Source organism: Ictidomys tridecemlineatus, chromosome 11, assembly GCF_052094955.1.
Source record: "Ictidomys tridecemlineatus isolate mIctTri1 chromosome 11, mIctTri1.hap1, whole genome shotgun sequence".
Classification (NCBI taxonomy): Eukaryota; Metazoa; Chordata; class Mammalia; order Rodentia; family Sciuridae; genus Ictidomys; species Ictidomys tridecemlineatus.
In genome coordinates, this window is record NC_135487.1 from 93,021,928 (window position 1) to 93,045,556 (window position 23,629).

At 31.5% G+C, this 23,629-nt stretch overlaps 1 protein-coding gene across 1 annotated transcript in view; it reads left to right on the plus strand.

Moving 5' to 3' along the window:
* The first annotated feature begins 10,862 nt into the window (after window positions 1-10,862).
* Window positions 10,863-23,629, plus strand: part of LOC144368604 (uncharacterized) — a 35,877-nt gene continuing 23,110 nt past the window's right edge. The window contains exons 1-6 of the mRNA XM_078027789.1: window positions 10,863-10,883; window positions 11,726-11,852; window positions 21,015-21,399; window positions 21,483-22,120; window positions 22,232-22,287; window positions 22,425-22,551. Coding sequence (XP_077883915.1) covers window positions 10,863-10,883; window positions 11,726-11,852; window positions 21,015-21,399; window positions 21,483-22,120; window positions 22,232-22,287; window positions 22,425-22,551 — 1,354 coding nt within the window. The remainder of the gene's footprint in view (window positions 10,884-11,725; window positions 11,853-21,014; window positions 21,400-21,482; window positions 22,121-22,231; window positions 22,288-22,424; window positions 22,552-23,629) is intronic.

Sequence of the window (23,629 nt, forward strand, 5' to 3'; positions counted from 1 at the left end):
GATTGGGAGAGTTTCTAGCCTTCAAAGAAAAAAGAAAAATAAGACCTGCACTGTGCACATAGTTCTGTCCTCTGGTCTTCATTTTGAGACAGTGTATAATGCCACTCTTTTTTATCCATCTCTCTCACTTTTGTGGAATGTGAACCTATCTAGCTTTATTCTGCTGGATTAATGTCCCCTCATTCTTCATCCCCTGTGCATGAAATTTTCTTTTGTGTAATTCTGTCAAATACACTGTGCAAGAATAAGAATAAGCTCAGTGAAGTATCTGCCATCTATCTTGCTATGGTTTTCAGATTCTAAACAATTTGAATGTCATAACCTTTTGTGACAGCACTATGTTCTATATATAAAAAGATAGTTTGTTTCTCTTTATGCTTTTGAAGGCTGCATCACCACAAGGAAAAGGAAAACATTTGCAACCACAGAAAAATATACCAGTAACCACTAAAAGCTGGAATGATTGCATTCTAGAGCATCTGGAAGGAATGTGGCTTTGCTAACACTTTGATTTTAATCCTGTGTTATGATAATGAAACATCCATAATTATAAAAAAATGAGTTTCAATTATTTTAAGCTGCTATATTTTGATTATTGCCTTTAGTAGAAATATGAATCCCTAGGGATTTTTTGCAAGTTAAATTGATATGTGACCAAAGTGAATCCTGCTAATGTGGTAGGTATCAAGTATAAATAGTGGTTTTCTAAGTTGTGTATATATTTGCAACTTATGATTATAATTATATAATTATAATTATATATGATTATACCCTGCCTACTGTATAGTCACAAACAGCAACAGCTTGGTCAGCCAAATTCTTAAGTATTTTATTTTATTAACTAATGCTTATTGAGAATGTGACCTATGTGGTTTGACTTCAGGAAGTATTCTGTCTATTATTTAATTGACTTCTCATTACTTATTCTTTATAAAATATTTTGTTCTAAAATATATTTGAATATATTTATTAATTGCAATGTTCAAAACTATAGGGCTGATTCTGAAAAATTTCCTGATCGGACATGTTTTTATATTTGAAGATTGTCAGATTTCTTTGTTGCTTCTATCTTCTACTTAATTGAGAACAGGGAATTTGCTGGTTCACGTTTCTTTCACTTCTTGTGCTGAGTGGATGTATTTGTGTCTGTTTCTAAATTGTAGTTTTGTAAGATTTCAACCAATGTTTTTAATATGGTCAAAGTAAGATATTTACAATGTAGTTTCCTTTTGTCTCTTGCTTTTTAATTTTGTTTTTTCCCCAAATGAGAAATAACAGAGCTTGAAAAGTAGATATTTTTAAGGTCACCAAAAATGAAATGTGTAAAAAAAGGAAAAATTTGATGAAATGGAAAAGCCAACATGAACATGGGCTTCTGATGAATGTGTTTAATGTTATGAATTTCTGCTTGAATATTCTCTAAAGTGTATTTTCATTTTTAGATAATAAATTGAGATTCACTTTCTGAAACTTAAAAAAACTGAGAAAAAAATATCCTGTATAATGTACAACAATCAGTATAAAAAGTAATATATCCTGTTTTTTAAATGGTTTCTAAGCTTATAAATAATGACATTTAAAATTTTAACTTATGATTATGTGGCACATAGGAATGAAAATTTACCAAAAACAACATATTTACTAATATTGTAGCAAAAATGTCACTAATAACATTATAATTTCTCACTACTACCTATTAAATTCATTACATGCTATATCATTATCAAGTTTTACCACACTGCCTAAGTTTTTTACATAAGTGTGTGTGTGTGTGTGTGTGTGTGTGTGTGTGTGTGTGTGTGTATACTGAGTGGTATACTATATATACTATATATAGTATACCATTGTTTGAATCTAGAGACACTTAAGCACTTAGCCACATCCTGATTTCCTCAGCCATTTTAATTTTTTTTTATAAGAGACAAGGTTTTGCTGATTGGCTTAGAGCCTTGCTAAGTAGCAGGGGAAGTATTTGTACTTGTTGATCCACCTGCTTTATCCTCCAAAGTTACTGGAAATATAGGTGTATACCACTATGGCTGGCTTATATTAGCAATCTTATGATTATTACGTTTTTCTCTTTGTTTTATGATAATCTATGATTATTTTACAAAAATTATACAGTTATTTGGGAATCTACTATTTATAGTAGTTGCAAAAAGGATACAAGAAAATTAATAGTCTGATATGGTTTTTATTTTATATTTAGTAAACTCATATAATATTGACCCTAATTAAATTGATATGACAAGATAAAAATTATAATCTTCAAAGCATCCAATAAAAGTGGAATACTATGTCATTCAAATACTGGGAAACAATAAGATTAGTGGAATAGTTATTTGTTTAAGAATATTGATGGTCCCAGTAGTCTTAATAGTCCAAAAAAGGAAATAACTGTAATGTTCCTGAATATTTAAGTGAACAATTTGTAGTACATCCTTAAAATACAAAGCAGTCATTAATAAAAAGAAACACATTACTGACACACATATGCTTATTGACTCTAACAGATACTGTACAGTATTTAAAATTATATTGCATAAAGTCAGGCAAAATAAAAATATGGCTAAATATCCATCCCTCTGGGAACAAAATTTGCATGTAAAAGAAAATAGTTTTCTTGGAATGATATATTCAGTGCTTAAAAGCAGTGAAAGTATTTATCATTCTATTTGTCAAAATTGTAAATTAATATCTGTGGCATTAGACACATGTACATATAACCTCACCAGAAAAGAAATATACAGCAGGGGGGGTTGGCCTACATTGCAGTATGGTTAGAAGTGTAGAAAAAATACAAATGATATGTAATAAGCAGATATTGAATCTGGGTAACTGGTTTAATGTTTACTTTATTTATATACATTTTATATTTATATATTGAAGCTTTTCCATGCTAGACGTTAAGAACCTCTATGCTTTTGGGGATCATAGATAGAGAAAATGATTTAGTCTGTCCTGAGCAAGGCTGATTCAAACTATGTTCACTTTTGGATAATTTCTGAACCTATACATATATGCTTTGTGTGTTTTTATATGTGCATTGTACTTCAATGTAAATTTTAAAAATTATGTTTGTGAAATATGTATATCAGAATACTAGCAAAAATTAGTGATTTGGTTGAAATCTCAAATTAGTTCACTTTGAATTTTAATATTCTTAGGCATTCATCTATGTTCTAACACTTGGACATAAGTTTTTTTTTTTTCAATTCAGCCACAACTTCATAAAAATTAATTTTTATTCATTTATTTCTTTTTCTCAGTGCTGGGGATGGAAGCAAGCATCAATTTACCATGCAAATATATATATATATATATATATATATATATATATATATATATATATATATATATATATATATTTGTGTGTGTGTGTGTATAAATTGAAAATTCAAGCTTCTAGCACCAACCCTGTTTGATTTGTAGCTCCATTTTCATCCATATCTATAGTACTATATTAAGTGAAACCTGAAATTTTAAATTGCTCCTGTGTGCGAACTGTTTAACCTGGGAGTCCCAACCTTTGGCTACAAAGTGGGTTTAGTATAGGGTGAACCTACACTATATATATATATATATATATATATATATATATATATATATAATTTTACTATATTACCAGGCCTGTCATTGAACTTGCTATCAAGCTGTATCAGACTCCTTCATTGCCAGGATTAATGGCATGCACCACAACACATTGCTTAACTTTCTCCAATTATATTTTTTTTACAAGTCTGTTGTTCATTAACAAGGAACTTACAGCTCTGCCCAGCCCAGTGCTTGGTGTATTCTCAAAATTTTTAACTGAATTGAATGGCTATAAATGACTATCAAAGATTATTTTATCCAAAGCATATCAATGATACAATGCAGGTGCTCTGGTTTGGATAAATATCCTGTAATGGTCCATGTATTAATTGCTTGGTCCTCAAGGTGTTGTATTTAGTGAAAGCTTTACAAGGTAAGGCATAGTGGGAATTGTTTATTTCATTGTACAATATGTACTTGAAATGAATTTTTGACACCTGGAGCTTATTTTACTTTTCTGTTGCCATGTGTTCCTGCCATAATGTGCTCGTACACCTCAAGCATAAAGCTGTAATACCAATCACTTATCAACAAGAATCTCCAGAACTTTAATTCAAAATAAGATTTTTATTTTTGTTAGATAGGTATCACAGGTACTTTTCATAGTTAAAAAAATCCTAAATGACAAATTTGGTTAGCCTGAGGGGCCAAAGTCAGAGCACATATGTTATGTGTCTTTGCAACTCATTTATCATAAGATGTTTATCTAAAGCAGTGGATTTTGGTTTTGCAACACATGATAATTTATTTTCAAATATTTTTTAATATTTATTTTTTAGTTTTAGGTGAACACAATATCTTTAATTTACATTTGTATGGTGCTTAGGAATGAACACAATGCCTCATGTATGCTAGGGAAGCATGTTACCACTGAGCCACAACCCCAAGCTATTTTCAAATCTTTAAAAAAAACATTGATGCCTGGCTTTCTTTCCAGGGATTTAGATTTCATCATTTTAATGCAATTTTAAATTTGGAAATTGAAGAGCCCTTCAGGTGACTGTCCACTTTAGCCAAAACTTGGAACCATTGGTTCACAGGTGAAAATGCTTTAACTCTGTTGGTTTATGTTTGTGGTATGTGGATGTGTCCACTTTAGCCTTTCTGTTGGGAGTTTATGGAAAACAGATTTGCCATGTTGAGAAGAAAATAAAAGGATTATTTTCGTATTTACTCAGGTGTTTAGACAAACTGCTGGTGGAGAATATGTCTTTTCATTATATCTATCTTATTCTCATTTCATATTAAGAAACTGTTTCATAAAAAGGTCTAAGTTTAGTCTACATTAAAAATCATAAGTAGACTACAAATACCAAAAATAAATTAATGACTAAATGAAAGAATATGCAGATATACGTTATGCATATTTTTACTATTACGCCATGATGAGAAATTTTTTAAAAATCATCTACCCTTCACTTTTTAAATACGTCATGAGTCTATTTACTCATAATTCCCTATTTAAACAAACAAGCAATAAAACAAAACAAAAACAATAACAAAACACTTGAGTGTTTTTTTTAAAAAAATATTTTAATAGTAAAAATTAGTGAAGGGATGTCATTCTTCAGTTTCTTAAATTCCTAGAAAAATCGCATGATTGTTGTGGCCTACCAAATTTTTTGATAATTTGAAGCAGGCAGTAGAGATTCTGAGTCTAAACCTGATTTGCCTCTATGGTTTGGTAAAATTTTATGAATTGTAGTACTCAGACAAATGTCATCTGAAAGAAAAAAAAAGGTATAAATTGTAAAATTATTTTTAATCATCTATCTATCTATCTATCTATCTATCTATCTATCTATCTATTTTTCTGTATCCATGCCATTGGCAATGTTCTTTTATAGCTGTTCTTAATGATAGGCAGAATGTGTTTGCAATGACATAAATAAAAGTGGTTTATATACTACAGCCAGTAGAATATAGTTATTATGAAAATGTATGGGTAGTATGCCTTGGTCTGAAATGTCTTGAATCCTTTCTGTTTTTGTCTTTGTACACCCCACCATATCAAGATGAAGAAGCTCATATTAGGCTTTTGAAGGATAAGAGATGGTGTGGATGAGAATTAAAAGACCATATTGGACAGCCATCCCTCTTCCAGAAACAATGTTACCATGTCAAATAGCAGAGCATACACTTGCTTGAAGGATCTCTGCTGAAATTAGAATAATGCAGCTAAACCCAGTTTAAATAGGGCTTACTCTTAAACTGATCATTTTGAGAATTAATGATTCAGTTTGGGGGCAGTTTGTAATACTTGATAGCTAATCAACAAATACATCCAATGCAAACAGGATGCCAAAATTTAATACATGGTGATTTCAAGTTAACTGAATAGAAGAAGGCATGCAAGTAAAAGTGATTTTATTTTTGTTTATTTAATGTTGAAAATACTATTAAATGATTTTTAGCTATGTAGAAATGCATTTAGACATAAAAATTGTATTAGTCCTTAACTTACAGCATACTCTACTACAAAGAATGAACCAGACAACCATAGCCAGATCACTAGGGTGAAGGCCCAGAGACAAACACGATAGATAGATAGATAGATAGATAGATAGATAGATAGATAGATAGATAGATAGATAGTTAGTAATATTTTCCTTCACAAAAAATTATGGTGTCAAGGTATAGACAGATTTGATTATATGAGGACTATTTCCTCTGGGTTTGCATTTTCCTTTGTTCAGTGTTTAATATCTGAAAGATCAACTGATCTTGCCAGGTAGCAGTTGGGAAGTATGGCCTGCCTTTGGGCACTCTAATATCATAGCACTCTCTTGTGTATAATGAAAATCTCTTCTTTTTCATTTGTTTCAATGGAGGAATATTGGTAAGAAAGATATGATTTCCCACCTCTGGTTGAAAAGGAGGGTTTCAGTCATTCGATATCATGCAGTCCAGGGAATCAGAATCCTCAGATATATAGTTGCAATGTGGCAACCATTTGAAACATATGAGTGATGAGTTTTTGGAATGTGGCCAATATGTATTTAGAAGTATTAGGAGATTTGAAAGTTTAATAAAAAATAAATGTAGCTAACTAACAATATTTGATGTTCCTAAATTAGAACAATAACATTTTGGATACATTTGATTAAAAATATAGTATTCTTAGAAAATATAATCATAATTTTATTATATAATAACATTTTAATAACACCTAAATTATTATCAGTTAAAAATTATTTGTGATTACAAATAATAACCATTATTGTAATTTATTTATAAATTATTATGATTTATTTCATTCGTTTTATTTATGACTTCTAAAAGTTTAGTTACATATTTTTCATTTTATGTCTATTGAACTTTGGTGCTATATAAGATTTTTTACTTTTTCCCCAATCCACCTGCCCTTTAAAAAATTCTTAAAAATGAACTAGGTGTGTTGTTGCATACCTGTAATTCTGGTGACACAGGAGACTAAAGCAAGTAGATCACCAGCTTTGGGCTTGCCTCAATGAGTTAGTAAGAACTTGAGAAGATATAAATTTTGAAACAACTGGGGATATATCTCAGTGATGCATCACTGGAATTTATCTCTAGAACCAATCAAACAAAGAAAAAAAACATCATGAAACCAAAGTATGGAGACTATGGAACCAAAAAAGTTTAGTAATTCTCTCTATATCATTTGCAATTGTTAATCTGTCATTGATATTATTGTCAATGATAATTGGCATAATATTATATTCAACATTAAATACTTATTTCCTCTTTTATATCTAGGTCTTCTTGCACATAAAAAGCTGTGTCTGAAAAGGAATATAATGAAGATCTTGTCAAATCTTGGGTCCTGCAGGCTGAGCTCAAATTATGTTGGTTGTTTTTTTCCCCCTATACAGGATTATATATATATGCAATCAGAAGTGATTAGGGTAAACAAGCCAAGAACAGAGGATAGGTTCCAAAATCTGGGAGACATTTTTCTTTTTCTCTGTAAAATCTTTGTGTTTATTTTCAGGTTTTGTGATGCCAGATGACTCTGTCACAGACCCTTTCACTCTGACCTTTAGGAGCTAGGGAATTTGTAGAAATGATAAGTCTGTAGAACTGGGCACTGTGAAACAGAAGATAGGGGCTTGATGATAGTAGTTAGAATTGAGTATGGAGACCTGGGCTCTGCTGATGTCAGCTTTCTAATCTCTTAACTGTAGTCCAAATTTGAGAGAGCTCAATATTCTGCAACCTCTAGTCCACATAATGGGATTGATAGTCAGGATATTAATTTTGGGCCTGTGCCAGATTAGTGACCCCAGCCTGGCCTAAAATTAACTCTGTACCTTTTTGTCTAAACCCTTTTAGAGTGAATGTTATAAATATTGTCATGACATGAGAATTCTGATTGATGTAAATAATTCATGTTTGGAAGTAGCTGTGGCCCACGGGGTTTTTAGTTTCTCTATTCTTCTCCGGCATTTCCCATATTTTTAGTGCATTTATCCAAATGTATGGTAAGCATGATTTTCCTAAATGACATTTTTTTCTCAGCTAATTCATTATATAAAGATGTTTCTCTGTGGTACATTTCAAATAACAGCATTTTAATTCATTTTTTTTTTAATCTGAGTTTTGATGGAATTTAAAAATTTGTATTTGGGCCTGTGTGTGCATGTGTGTTTGTGTGTGTGTGTGTGTGTGTGTGTGTGTGTGTGTGTGTGTATACTTTCCCATGAGAGGAAATGAGAAGTATAATGTGAAGCTCTGTAAAAAGTACTTGTACCTAATGCCACTTGTAAAGATGTATGTCCATAATCTCAGCATTTTAGTAGGCTGGTGCAGTAGGATCACAAGTTTGAGAATAAAAAAAAAATGGGGGGATATTTCTTAGGAGTTGAAAACTCCTGAGTTCAATCCTTGGTAATAATAATAAAAAAATCTTTGAATCTTTTCTTTATTTGTCTTTTTAAAGCATAGACAGCAAGTTTAGGGACCAATAAGAAACTTTAGACTGTGATCTCTCTTCAGTATCTGCCATGTCTTTGACTGGTAATTACTGACCCAACATGTTCACAGCTGCCATGGTTTCTGAATTACCTAGAAAATACCATCCTGTGTATAATCATCAATTCCTAAAGAACAGCTTGAGTTTGGGAATGGAGCACCTTGTTGGACTAGCTGGCTATTCTAGAACTACAGAAATATCCTGTATATGTTTCATCTAAATAGATCATATATTGAAACATTAATATCATTTTTCTCAAATAATGTTCAGATACCCAGAAACACATTACTTGTCAGCCACATTGATTCTGCAACTGAAGAGAAAGGCAAAGATGATCTATATCTTCTTTCCTCTTACCCATCTAGGAAAGATAGATGATCAAGTGTCACAATTTAAAAACGAGAGTAATCTATATCAAATAATCAGAGAAAAAAATCTTAGTGTTTTCAGAAGTATCCAAGGGAAAACTCGCTACATGCCTATTGGAAGACATTGGGGTGGTCACTGAATATTTAAGCAAAAAAGATGGTGGAAGAAGACTGTCTAATTTTAGTCTAATATCCTCATTATCTCTGAAATGTAATTTATGCTGATATTTGAAAGATAAAGAATGTTTCCAAAGAGAAAAGATACAAGCAGATTTAAGAATAAAATTACATTCAAACTAAGATCAATTATTCATTCTGTAAAAGAACATCATTAATGGTTAAGTTCTTAATTCTATTGGTGGCTATAATTTTCATCATTGTGGAGCTATTTCTAGACTGTCAGATTAGAAAAATTCAGATATGCGTAATAAGTGGCTTTTTTTCCTAAATAAAAAAAAATGCAGTGCTGGGAAATAATCAAATATAAGATATGGATGCATCTCAAATGTTAGACTCTCAAGGGCTTGTTTTTAGAAAGAACAGCAAATAAAAAGGTGAAAGGGGAATGGATCAAAGAAATGTAGAGCATTCATATCTTGCTGGGCATATTAGGACATGCCAGTAATCACAACTACATGAAGGTTGAGGCAGAAAGTTCAGTAGCTCTAGCTTATTGAGCAACATAGCGAGAACCTGTATCAAAAGAAAAAAATAAATTACAAGTATTAGGGATGCATCTCAGTTGTAGAATGCCCCAGCATCACAAAAATAAATCAAAATTTCAAATGAAAGAATATTTTACCATGAAGTAAACCAATACTTAGGAGTTTTAACAACAAAAAAATTGTGTGTTAGTTTTGTCTCAAATGAGATGGCTCAATGGTTCATAGGGGTAAGACTTAAGCTCCATTTTGTCACAAATATTTTGTTCTGAACACTGAATGTAAAAGCATTCAACTGAATATTTTTGATGTAAGAAATGGGAATATGCAGAGTGAGTATCTGAATCACCATATTTAACATAGAGAAGATTTTCTAACTCATAATGAGAAAGGGGGCTTTTTATTGCTATAGTGGGACACAAAAATTAGAGATAATATCTTCAGCCAGCTATTTTCTAAAATGGCCTATGTAGTGCCTCATCTTCTGATGTTTTTATGTTCTATGCAAGTTTTCTATTGTGACCTTCCTGATTTATGTATTTCATAAAAATCTGGTATACATAAATAAAATGTGCTTTTTTTGTTTCAGAAGTAGTTCTATCAGATGATGTAACTTCAGTGTATAGTTATAGAGATCCCCCAATTTATATGAAACTGATCATAAATACAGATGTTATTCTGGGGCTTGCAACTGACACTTTGTGTAAGTGAATTTTATAGGAGTGAACCTCAAAGTTGTGTTATCTGTATTAAAGGGCATCAGAATTGAATTATAGGTCAACTATTTTTGGAACATTGATTGTTTTGCATATATGCACATTTAATATCAAAAGTAGTTGCATAGTCAAGTGTGGTGACATACACCTGTAATCCCAGTGATGTGGGAGGATGGCAAATTTCAGGCTAGTCTCAGTGATTTAGGAAGGGCCTAAGCAACTTGATAAGTCTCTGTCTTAAAATTTAAAACAAACAAACAAATATTCTGATATAACTCAGTAGTAGAGTTACCCTGGTTAAATTCGTCATTTAAAATAATGAAACAAACAAACAAACAAACAAACAAATAAATAAATAAATAGATAAATGATTGTTCCAGAAAGAAGACCTCAAAGAACAGAACCTCAAATTAACTCTAGGTATGTATTTATTCACTAGTGAAAATTGAGACCCTGAAAAAGGGAGTACTTTCCCACTGTCAGGGAGTTCTTTATGGAGTAAGTACATTTTAGATTTTTTTTTCTTTTCTGGCTTAGCATTTTCTCATTTGCATCTTCAAAAATAGCCATGTGCAGATACAGTTTCAGAGTAAGAATACTTCTATAAATCTGGGAATGTTTAATCTGATATGTCTGGAACTGTGGGGTTAATAATCTATTCACTTAATTTGCTTTTTCATATTTTTTCTTTTTTATAACTCTGTGCCCTATAATTCAAGTGTGCCCAAGTACTAAGTGTTTTGTAAGATTCTGCTAGTTAAAATATTTATTTTATTGTTTGGAAAGTGAGTTGTGGTGTTGTGGTCTGAAGAAGTTAAAATATTTTTTAATAAAATACTTGTTATATGGTATGATTAAATAAATAATGAGAATATAGACAACTTTAAAGATTACCATTCAAATAAATATGTGGGCCACTGGAAATTTGTGTCTCACTGATCTCATGTCTTCTACACACAGAAATGACCACTGTCGTATGAGTCTTGTCATTACTTATAATTTTGGAATGTATATCTCAAATATCATTGAATTGTTTTGTGGTACTTCTTCTGAATATTCTGTAACTTATTGCAACTGTTACTTATCCATTAGGATTATGTTGGAATTTTTTATTTCTTTTTGCTTCAGTATTTTGTTTCACATGTGTTGCTCTCTGGGTTTTATTATACCAAATTTATTCACCAATTTCATTGCTTATAACTAATTATTAGGGCTGGGAATATGGCTCAGTTTGTAGTGTGCTTGTGTTGCATGCACAAGGCCCTGGCTTCAATCTCCAGCACCACAAAAAAGAAGCTTTTTGAATGACAGAGGCCACTTCTTCACTGAGAGTCTGCTCTTCTAACTCTCATCACAACTTCTGTCAAATGAAAAACTTTGTCAATGATCTTATAGTTGACATGATACTTATTGATTTATTTTTTATTTCAGGAACCATTGACATTCAGGGATGTGGCCATTGATTTCTCTGAAGAGGAATGGAAATGTCTGGACCCGGTTCAGCAGACTTTATATGGAGATGTGATGCTAGAGGTCTATAGAAACCTGGTGTTTGTGGGTGAGCATAAATGTCCTTCAGAATTATTAATTCATGGCCAATATTTAATTTCTTAATTTGTTTAACCTATCTTTTCAGAGTAGTGTTGACAATCTGGAGATTAAAAATGGTTCCAAAGTATTTTAGTGGTTCTCTCAATAGATAGATAGATACATAGATAGATAGATAGATAGATAGATAGATAGATAGATAGATAGATAGATAAATAGATATAGACAAATAGGTAAAAAATATAAATTGGAAAAATAATTTTCAAGAATCCTCTATGGTACCTCTTCTTTGTTGTTTCCTAATGAGGTAAGCATTAAGAAACTTAAGTAGTTACCAAAAACATAATAAAATGAACCACACTCCATTTTCCAGCAAGCATATCTTTTTGACTTTAAGTCATCCTTAAGTCATCCTTAGTCATTTCTTTTCCCCATAGCAATAACCTTGGAATTTGAAGAGAAAAGTGATAGTAAACATATATCCATGCCATTAAAAATCCATGAAGTAAAGAATACAGATAAGACGTCCAAATGTCAACAAGGAAGTTTCATTTTAAAATATTAAGAAGCTAAAATCCAACAGAAATCGTGTTTCTAAACTTAGGTTTTTTTCTTTTGCATTCATTAAAGAGCATATCCTGCCCTATGTTTGCCATGCTTCCCAATTCTTAAGCTACTTGTTGTTCTCCAGTGATATCCCTACATTCAAATCAACAAAATACTCCCTGACAACTCTGAGGATTTACATAATCTCAGACATCTGTTGATCATGGGGGCTCCCTAAAAATCTGTGCATATTTCTAAATATCTCTAGTTTAAACTAATGTAATAGTTTAGTCAAAGAATAAATTCTGTAATATAATTCAAATATTTATTCATTCAGATTTTCTTATCAGAGCTTGTTATGAATGCTTAAACTAGATTTTCTGTGATTTTTTTTTCATGTAATGAATAGCAGTGATTCAAAATGCCTGTTCCTAGTGAGTATAAAAGTATAACTCATAAATGGGGTTTAAAGAAAGATTTGTAGGGCTGGAGCTATAGCTTAATGGCTCAGGGCTTGTGTTACACATGTAAGGCAGTGGGTTTTATATATGGTAACACTTAAAAACAAATAAATAGAATAACTTACTGTCTTATATATTTTAAATGTACTTTTAGGTAGTGTTGATTCACATTTTTTATACCATATTCCTAGAAAATTTGAATCACATAAAAGCAAAATTTATCTCTACCCCACACAAGTGCTCATTTTTCTCTCACCTTTTCATTTGTGATTTTATTCTTTTTGGCCTGTATGTTTTTCTCTATTAGATATCTCATAAGTAGAATCACATGGTATTTGTCTTTTTGTGAATGACTCATTTCACTTAGCATAGTATCCTAAAGACTGATTATTGTTGGTCCTATATAATTTCTTATCTTTATAAAGTTTGAACAAAATTTTTTTTTGCACCAAGGATTGAACTCAGGGACATTCTTACCTCTGAATCACATCTCCAGCCCTGTTTTATATTTTATTTAAAGACAGGGTCCCACTGAGTTGCTTAATGCCTCACCATTGTTGAGGCTGGTTTTGAACTCCTGGTCTTCCTGTCTTAGCTACCCGAGCTGCTGGATTACAGGTGTGTGCCACCACACTCGGCTAAGTTTCAAAACTTTATATCCTATTCAAAATTGCCTTCATATACTCATGTGAAAGAACATTTGATTGGCTTTCCACATTTATCTTTATTGAATATTTTTGTAATAAGTATAGATCTGTAAATATATTTTGAATTGACCATCAATGTGAGGACTGATTTATGTACTCTCAATTTTGTTATGTATAGCTTCGTCATCTAAATTTGTGTTAACATACAAGTATGTTTTATTGTTATATGAGGAAATACTTTTTAATTTTTTAATGTTTACTTATTTATGTACTGTTGATACTACACAGAATTTTTAAAATAACTTAATTCATTTATGCAAAAATAGTATTGAGCATTTGGTTAGCATTATGTAGAATTCTTATACTGCTTTGGGTGTTTTGTTGTTTTTTTTTGTGTGTGTATGTGTGTGTGTTTTGTATCATTTGCTTAACCTCTGGGCTACACCTACAGCGCTTATTTTTGGGGTAGTGAAGATTGACCTCAGGGTCACTTGCCCTCAAAATAACATGATAAAACCCTATTTTGTATTTTCCTTAGAGACATTATCTAATTGAGTTGTTTAGCACTTCAATTTTGTGTAGACTGCCATTGAACTCCCAATCTTCCTCTCTCAAACTATCACAGAGCTGAGATTAGAGGTGTTTACTACTGTCCCTGGTCTAAAACACTTGTTATAATTTATTTTGAGATTGCCTCTTTCTAATTTGCTTAGGACCTTGTTAAGTTACTATAATTGGCTTTGACATCATATTTATGAATTTTTGGTTATCACATCCACTTTTGATTTCCAACTAATTACATTATGTTAGAAAGCAATTTTGATATTTTTAATAAATATTATCATCTGTTTTGTGCTTTTAACTTGGCCTCATTAAGATAATATTTCTTATACTATTGAGAAGATTGCTTCTTTTAATTGGTTGATAATAGTTGTTTAAGTGTTCTAATTCCTGAGTACTATTCCAATGCTATTTTGTTGCTTTGCATTAATTGGGAATGAATGTCTCCTACTATTACTTTTTTGCTTTCAATGATGTTGAGTTATTTCAATGTTTGCTTTTTGTATTTGAAAAATATGATTTGAGTTAACCATATATTTACTACTACTGTATTCTAGAGAATGGCATCATTTATATTTATATAAAATTCTATTTTTTTCTGATTATTTCCATATAATTATTACCATCTTTTTGATTTTGAATATAATATTCCAATCATCTATTAGTGTTTTAGTCTATTTGTGACATTAGTTCTAAAGAGAATCATCTGTAGATTTAGATCTGAAATAATTAACATATTTTTATATTTAATCTTTCTCATCTTTGTGTTCTGATTAGTGTTTCATGATAGTTCATTTGTATTTAAATTCCTGATGAGAAAGAAACTACTATTGTAACTTTGGAAGTTTTTGTTGATCATTATACTTTTTTCTACTATTTAAAAATGTGTTTTAATTTGTGATTCAAAGACTTTTATGGTGATATTTATATTACTCTCTATTTCTGTTTTTATCTTCTATATCTACTTTGTCATTACATTGGGATTATACTAAAAGTATTTTTAAAATGGAAAATTAATTGAAAGTAACTTTCTGATGTCCATAGATGAATTACAACCAGTGTAATTATCACATCCCATGACTAAACACTTAAGGTCACCCCAGGAAAACTGGACTGGCATGAAAAATAATCAAAGAGAGATTGAGAAAAATACCTTATCCTTTGGGTCCTGTGATGGCTCCTCTGACTTTAGGGTTCTATGGAAAAAAGGAGTGAGGAGCCATGCTGAACACTTTCATTGGGGAGAAGCCATTCAAATGAGGCAAGAGGTCATGTTTCAGGGGGTTGAGTCTAGCTTTGTAATGTCTTTCTATAAGCAGGTTGATTGACATCTAGGAAAGCCACACTCATCTCATGTATTAAGGGTATATCAAAAACAGAGCAAGAGACTGAGATCCACAAAAGAAATTTCCATGGAACATTCTATTGCTGGAGTCTTGCCCTAGCAGGGTCCAGGGAGTCCTGAAAGATGAGTGGCATCCATGAAAAAGATGAGATAGGAGTCATTGCATTAGAGCAATCTCCAGAGAGAGAGCTCTAACGCAGCTTTCTCTGGGTCATCTTTTATTGCAATTTTTATCATCATTATGGATTCAGAATACATCATGGATTATACAATTTCAAAACTTTGCCATGATGTGACATTTCCTTAACCATCATTAGGGGCATAGAAAAGTGTAACATCAATTTACATTTATCCAGGATGTAGCCTTTATTTATCAATTGTTAAGGGTAAAGAATCATCAATAAAATGTGTCACTAATTTACATTTCTCAGATTTTTCCAGGATGTAGTATTTTCCCCAAGATATATTATTTTCTTATTAAATAATGTCAAACTACATAACCAGACTCTAAGTCTCCTAGACTATAATTAACCTTTAAGTTTAAAGTATACCTGTACTTTATTTTTAATCTAAAATTTCCATATAAAAAATCCACTTGTATTATACTTAAAATATCCTAAAGTTTATAAACCATTCTTAAAGAATTAATGAAACCCATACAACTAAAATCTTAAGAATTCTAAGCCCAAGAGTCTAAATAGAATAATATTTCTAACATTTTTCTGAAAATATTTCTTATAGTGCTACTTTAATTCCTACATTTATTCTCATGAAACTGGCTGAGCTGCTTTCTCAAAGAGTTTGTATCTTAGTCAAGGTGCAATAGTTCTTATATCTTTGTAATCTCTCTCAGTAAAAAGTAAGTTCTATACATCAGTCCACTTAATACCAATATTAACTATGATCATCATAAATCCCTATGTGAAGTAAAAGAAAGTTTATAGAAAAGAGAAGAATGTATCTTTATATATCTTAACTTTCCTAAGTGTATAACACAACTTTCCTTAATTGAGGATGAAACTACATATGGTGGGCTTTGTGTAATAAGCCTAATGATTAGGCTTTCTAAGAGGCCAGAAATATGGGCCTGGGTTCTTAGTTGATATAATCAATGTGGTGCCTGAAATTCTCGTGACCCTTTAGAGAATGATTGTTGTCCATTATCAGTTTTGTCCTCAGGATGCTGTAGGGTAGTAGAACAGCCTTCTAGGTATGAACTACCTGTTATCTTCTAGCTATCTGAAGTTTAATTTGGTTTAGTATTTAGCATGCTCATGCCTCCTGTCAGGAACAGGAGCATGAAAATGAAAAGTCCCAATTACATAAAAAAGGGTCTCATGGTTTCAGTTACCCACCAACCAGTGTGGCTTTTCCAGAATTCATCCTCACTGTGACCCTGTGAAGACAGTGGGAGAGCAGCTTTGCCAGCACTTATCTTCACTGTGACCCTGTCAAGAGAGTGAGAGAAGGATCACCTGCACCATTCTATCCAAAAAAGGGTCAAAGGGGTAGAATTATAAAGGAATGAGTGAGTGTAACTTAACTCAAGTGTATATGCCTACTTCTGAAGCCATGTCTTGATATCTGAGCTGGGCAATGCTGAAGCCACTAGATAATAGAGGTTGGTCAAAGCCTTGCTCATCAAGACTTAAACGTGTTCATTCAGGGTGACTCTCCACATGTAACTTCATATCATATACAACCACAAGAATGGGTAGTTATACTTCATGTATGTATGCTATGTCAAGATCATTCTATTGTCATACATAACTAAAAATAACAACAAAAAATTAAAGTACTTAGCTTACACTGTATTTTTAAACTGAACTAACTTTGATTCTCTAAAATAATCAGTGTCTTTACATGTCTTGTCAAGCTGATGTCAAGCTGCTTTTATATGTTTTACCTATTAGTATAGATTTATGATAGTTTTTATGCTTTATTCTTTCAAATTCCATAGCAAAACTAAATATTTTATGTACCATAATGACAGTAAAATGGAATTTATTTTTATAAATATTTTGGTTTTTCACAAAAGCTTTCAAATACTATATGATTTGTGTTTCTGTACAGATTTATTATATTGGAATGACTAAATTTAGTATTTATTGATTTTTTAAGACCAGGTCTAGAAGTGAAAAAAAAATAGCATTTATATATCTTGAAAGCCTGTATTTTTCTTAAGGATCAAAAATACTCTTGCTGGATATAATATTCTAAACTGATTTTTTTCCCTTAAGTACATTTGACTATATACTCTAATTTCTTTCTGGAATTCTTCTGCTAATAAATCAAATGTTAACCATATAGAAGTATCTTTATAAATGAAACTTCTCTATTTCTTAGTCTCATCTTATATTTTTAAGAGTTTTAAAATTTTCTTTATGAATTTCTTACTTTAAATATTTTAATTGATTTTCTAATATTTGATATATTTCTCTTCACATTTCTAATTCATCAGATATTGTTTCCTAAAGAATATTTCTAGTATAGTTCTAATTTTTCTGCTGCAGTTTTTTCTGAATTGCATTTAATCTTCTCTTTCAAATTAGTTTAATAAACATCTTTCAAGCTTTTTTTTGGCATTGCTTACATAATTAACAAATGTCAGTTTTCTAATTCTCAATTGCTAGTGTTATGTTGTATCTTTGCTTGAGCTGATTTTCCTTTTATTTTCATGTGCTATTATTTTTATTCCATTTAAAATCTTCTTTAAATTTATTATTATAGTCATTTTGGATAATGTATGGAAGTTACTAAATAAACAAAAATAGGTCAGGTGGGGTAATAAATTCCTGTATCATTTGGGAAGCTGTGACAGTAAGATTGTAAGTGTAAAATGAACTTCAGCATCTTTGAGACATCCTGTCTCAAAACATTTATATATATATATATGTCTGTGGAGGTAGTTTAATGATAAAATACTCCTATGTTCAATCCTAAGTAACACTCCCCACTAAGACATAATAAATTATTTAGTGGATAAAGTACTTTTATGCAACATTGATTTGTGGGTGTGTGTGTTGATGGGGATCAAACTCACTTTAATGAACTAATTAGCAAGCACTCTACCAACTGAGCTATATTCCCAGCCCATTTCTGAAAATTTTGAGTCAAATGTGGAGTCTGAAAAACTTGAACAAGATGCTGTAATTTGACATTTTTTTGGTAACATAAGCTGTTTGAGTTTTATCTTCATATGTGGCACTTTGAAATTGCAAGATAATTTTCAAATTTTTCAAACATATGTCAGCATACTGTATTAAATTTTACATGTTTCTTGATTAAGAATGACCTTACATTGTACTTACTGTTCTCTAGCTATTTCCCTCAATTTGATGGAGTTTTATATATTTGCAAAGTATATTCACCATAGTGTAGTAAGTGGATAATGTATTATTTTAATTTCTTTCAGGTATGTCTTCTCATCAAAATTCAGAATTTTTAGAAGAGCAGGAAATAAAATGTTTTTTGCAAAATTTGATTCAGAGAAGGTATGGAAACTATACATAGTGGGAGAGAGAGAAGTTCAGTAAATTTTTTAATGAACAAAACAAAAATGCATGACAATATTTATAATGAAAATTAAACTTTCATCAGGTTATGTTATCATATAATATATCAGAAGAGTGACTACTTATGGCAGTCACTTTTTTAAAAAATAATACTTTCAGTTACATAATGATAATTATACAATTTTCACTATCCAGTACTTTGTGTAAAACCCGTCAGAATAAACAAGATTTTTAGAGGCAAGAAGATGTATCAAAGTACATAATTGTGAAAAGCTTACAGACTATTATGAAGCTGTATCTTAAAAATGCCTTTGGGAAATTAAATAGTCCACCAGTTTTCTCAGCTTTAAAAAATATGATTTGAATAGAAATTTAGATTTTAATATAAGAAATAAAAACACTGGTTAAATCCTGATCGATCATTATTTTTGAAAGCTTTTAATGGCATGTACATGAGTGCATATGAAAAAAAAAAGATACCAAGCCAGAAATCACTTTTGAAAGAGGTGGAGCATCTCATAGATTCTCAAGTCCACATAGGAGCTGGGACACAATGACTAGAAAATGGCTAGTTTTTTTGTTTGTTTGTTTTTGTTTTTGTTTTAAATTGAGGGAGAGTATATCAAAGTTAGGAATAAGACTTTAATGAGAAGAGTCTTGCTGCAGACAGGTTGATTGACTTCCTTCCAGGTTGATTGACACACCCATCTTGAGATACTAGGTGACTATGTGTCTCCAATGAGTCTTTCCATCTCCAATGCAGGGCTGAACATAGGTAGGTGGGATATCATATGTATTGGTAAGTCTCAAACAAGCAGAATTGCCACTATGAGTTCCAATATACAAGGCTTTGCTGCATAATGGCTTCCATATTGTTGATTTTCTTGTCTCACACATATTTCAGAGATGTCTTCCAGCATCTCTACTTGACATGCACTGTCTCATCTTCCATATCTTCCATAGCAACAGGACTCAATGAGATGAAATCCAAGAATACTTGTGTGTTCGCTGTTTGTGGTAGGATGAGATTTGTTATTATACATAGCAGGATAATTTTTTCAAGTGTCAGACCAAGAGACTTCCTGGATCCTACACATGATGTTCCCAGTAATCTTAATACTGTTGCTCTTAGGTTTTTCTGAGGTCCTAGTCCTAATCATCTGTGAATCCTAAGGAATATTCACCCAACAAATTCAAAGTGTCTTATGACTCATTTCAGTGAGCTAGTTACATACAGAGATTTTTACCAGATCAGATGTTTGGTGGCATTGTGGTGATGCAGGGTATCAGCTGAACTGGGGAGAAACAACTGCACATATGTCAGTCACTTTTGACAATCTGTGGGCTTTTAAATTATCTGCACAGCATTTTGGGGATCATATCCTTCCTCTAAAGAATGGGGAATTTGCTCTGGCATCTATTATATGCTTCAGCAAGTTACTGGAATACTTTGAAATGTACCATTGAATAAACATCCACAAATATTTCTGTAGAAAAAAGATTAAAAAAAACGTTTTGACTGATTAATTTGATTGTTACTTTACAAAAGATGTTGGAATGAACAGTTACTCTTTTTGCTAATGCATAGAATTGTATGAATGTGGAGAGATTTGTACTTACCAACTATTGCTTTATCTAAATATGCATATAGATATGTGCAGAGAGTTCTACATGTATGATAAATATTTCAAGATTTGTAGACAGGTCTTTACCTTAAGTAATTTGATATATACATATATATATATAGTGTGTGTATGTGTGTGTGTGTGTGTGTAAATTAATATAAATTCAGAAACTCATGAACATTTCACCCTCTTTTTAATTCTAGGAAACATCCTTGTGATCATTTTAAAAAGATTTATAAAGATAAAATTGAGGAAGTTCTTAATCCATGCTCTGAATTTTTCCACCTAACATTTCATAGTCCAGACAAGCATTACAAATGTAAGGAATGTCTAACAGCTTTGAATAAAACTCCAAGCATTACTGAACACCAGAGAATGTATACTGGAGACATGGCATACAAATGTAAAGAATGTGGCCAAGCTTTTACTTTTAGGGAAGACCTTATTGTGAACGAGAGTATTCACACTTAAGAGAAATCATACAAATGCAAAGAATGTGACAAAGCTTTTAATGAAATATCACACCTTACTCAACACCAGAGAATTCCTATTGGAGAACAGCCATATAAATGTAAAGAATGTTCCAAAGGTTTTATGGCTAGGCAAAGTCTTGTGGTGCACCGGAGAATTCATACTGGAGAAAAAACATACAAATGTAAAGAATGTGGCAAAGCTTTTAATGTAAGTTCAAAACTTATTATTCACAAGAGAATTCATACTGGAGAGAAGCCATACAAGTGTAAAGAATGTGTCAAAGCTTTTACTCATAGAGAAAGCTTGATTGTGCACCAGAGAATTCACACTGGAGAGAAACCATACAAATGTAAAGAATGTGGCAAAACGTTTAACAGAAGCTCAAAACTTACTGATCACCAGAAAATTCATATTGGAGAGAAGCCACACAAATTAATGAATGTGGAAAAGCTTTTACTTTTAGGCAAAACCTTATTGTGCACCAGAAAATTCACACTGGAGAGAAGCCATACAAATGTGAAGAATGTGGCAAAGCTTTTAATGTAAATTCAAAACTTATTATTCACCAGAGAATTCATACTGGAGAGAAGCCATACAAATGTAAAGAATTTGGCAAAGCTTTTACTGTTAGTCAACACCTTGTTGTGCACCAGAGAATTCACACTGGAGAGAAACCTTACAAATGCAATGAATGTGGTAAATCTTTTAATGTAAGGTCAAAACTTAATATACACCAGAGAATTCATACTGGAGAGAAGCCATACAAATGTAAAGAATGTGGCAAAGCTTTTACTGTTAGTCAACACCTTGTTGTGCACCAGAGAATTCACACTGGAGAGAAACCTTACAAATGCAATGAATGTGGTAAATCTTTTAATGTAAGGTCAAAACTTAATATTCACCAGAGAATTCATATTGGAGAGAAGCCATACAAGTGTGAAGAATGTAGCAAAGCTTTTACTGTTAGTCAGCACCTTGTTGTGCACCAGAGAATTCACACTGGAGAGAAACCTTACCTCTGTCAAGAATGTGGGAAAGCTTTTAATGTAAGTTCAAAACTTATGATTCACCAGAGAATTCATACTGGAGAAAAGCCATACAATAGTAAATAATGTGGCAAAGATTTCCCTTTTAGGTGAAGCCTTATTGGGCACCAGAGAATTCACATTGGTGAGAAACCATAAAAATTAAAGAATGTTGCAAAACTTTAAATAGAAGCTAAAAACTTATTATTCATCAGAGGCTTCATAGTGGAGAAGAGTCATACAAATGTAAAGAATGTGGCAAAGCTTTTAATAAAAGTTCAACTCTTTTTGTTCACCATAGAATATATACAGAAGTGAACCCATATAAATGTAGTGAATATGGCAAAGCTTTTATTCTTAGACAACTCCTTATTGTGCACTAGAGAATTCACAATGAAGAGAAACCATACAAATATAAAGAATGTGGCAAAGCTTTTAAAGAAAACTCAACTCTTACTATTCACCAGAGAATTAATACTGGAGAGAATGTGACAAAGCTTTCCCTTTCAGGCAAAGCCTTATTATGCACCAGAAAATTCACACTAGGGAGAAACCATACAAATATACAGAATATTTGCAAACCTAAAGAATGTAAGAATTATTTATTAATTTTTATCTCCAGAAAATTGATACTGGAAAAAAAAACTTTAGATTGAAATCTTTTGGTTTCAATCAAAGCTCATCCTTTTAAATACATCAAGAATATTACAGTAACAATTAAATCCTATAAATGTGAAGAATTGACAATGATTTTAATAAAAGCCCACATGTTACAAATCTCCACAGATTTAAAATTCAAGAGAAGTTCTACTTTTGCCAACAATATGTCAGAGCTTTATTCAAATTAATAAAAATACTGTATTCAATCCTAATGCATATACTATATGTAGAAAACCCTGTAACATGCAAGCCATACATATCAGAAATATGTTTAGTATTGAAAAAAAATGTTAACATATGAGAAGTACAGCAACATCATTGCTGTCCACATATTTTTGAATATGAGAATCATCAGAGAGAATTTCTTTATACATAGGGAATATGACCTTCTTTTAAGAGTTACTTAAAATTTACTTGGCATCATTAGTTGATGTGATAAAAACAAAGAAATTTTTAAGTATCAGCATAGTGCAGATACCTCAGCCCTGAAAAGATAATCATATATATATATAAAATATCAAATTAAAAAACAAAAATACATTCAGGTTTTGAAAAGTAGATGAAATATCATTTTACTCTAGATAATTTCATCAAAATTATAGAACTCAGAATTTTTTTTATTGTTGGTGGTTCAAAACATTACATAGTTCTTGATATATCATATTTCACATTTTAATTCAAGTGGGTTATGAACTCCCATTTTACCCCGTATACCGCTTGTAACATCAGTTACACTTCCATTGATTTACATATTGATATACTCGTGTCTGTTGTATTCTGCTGCCTTTCCTATCCTCTACTATCCCCCCTCCCCTCCCCTCCCCTCCCCTCTTCTCTCTCTATCCCCACTACTGTAATTCATTGCTCGCCCTTGTATTATTTTTCCCTTTCCCCTCACTTCCTCTTGTATGTAATTTTGTATAACCCT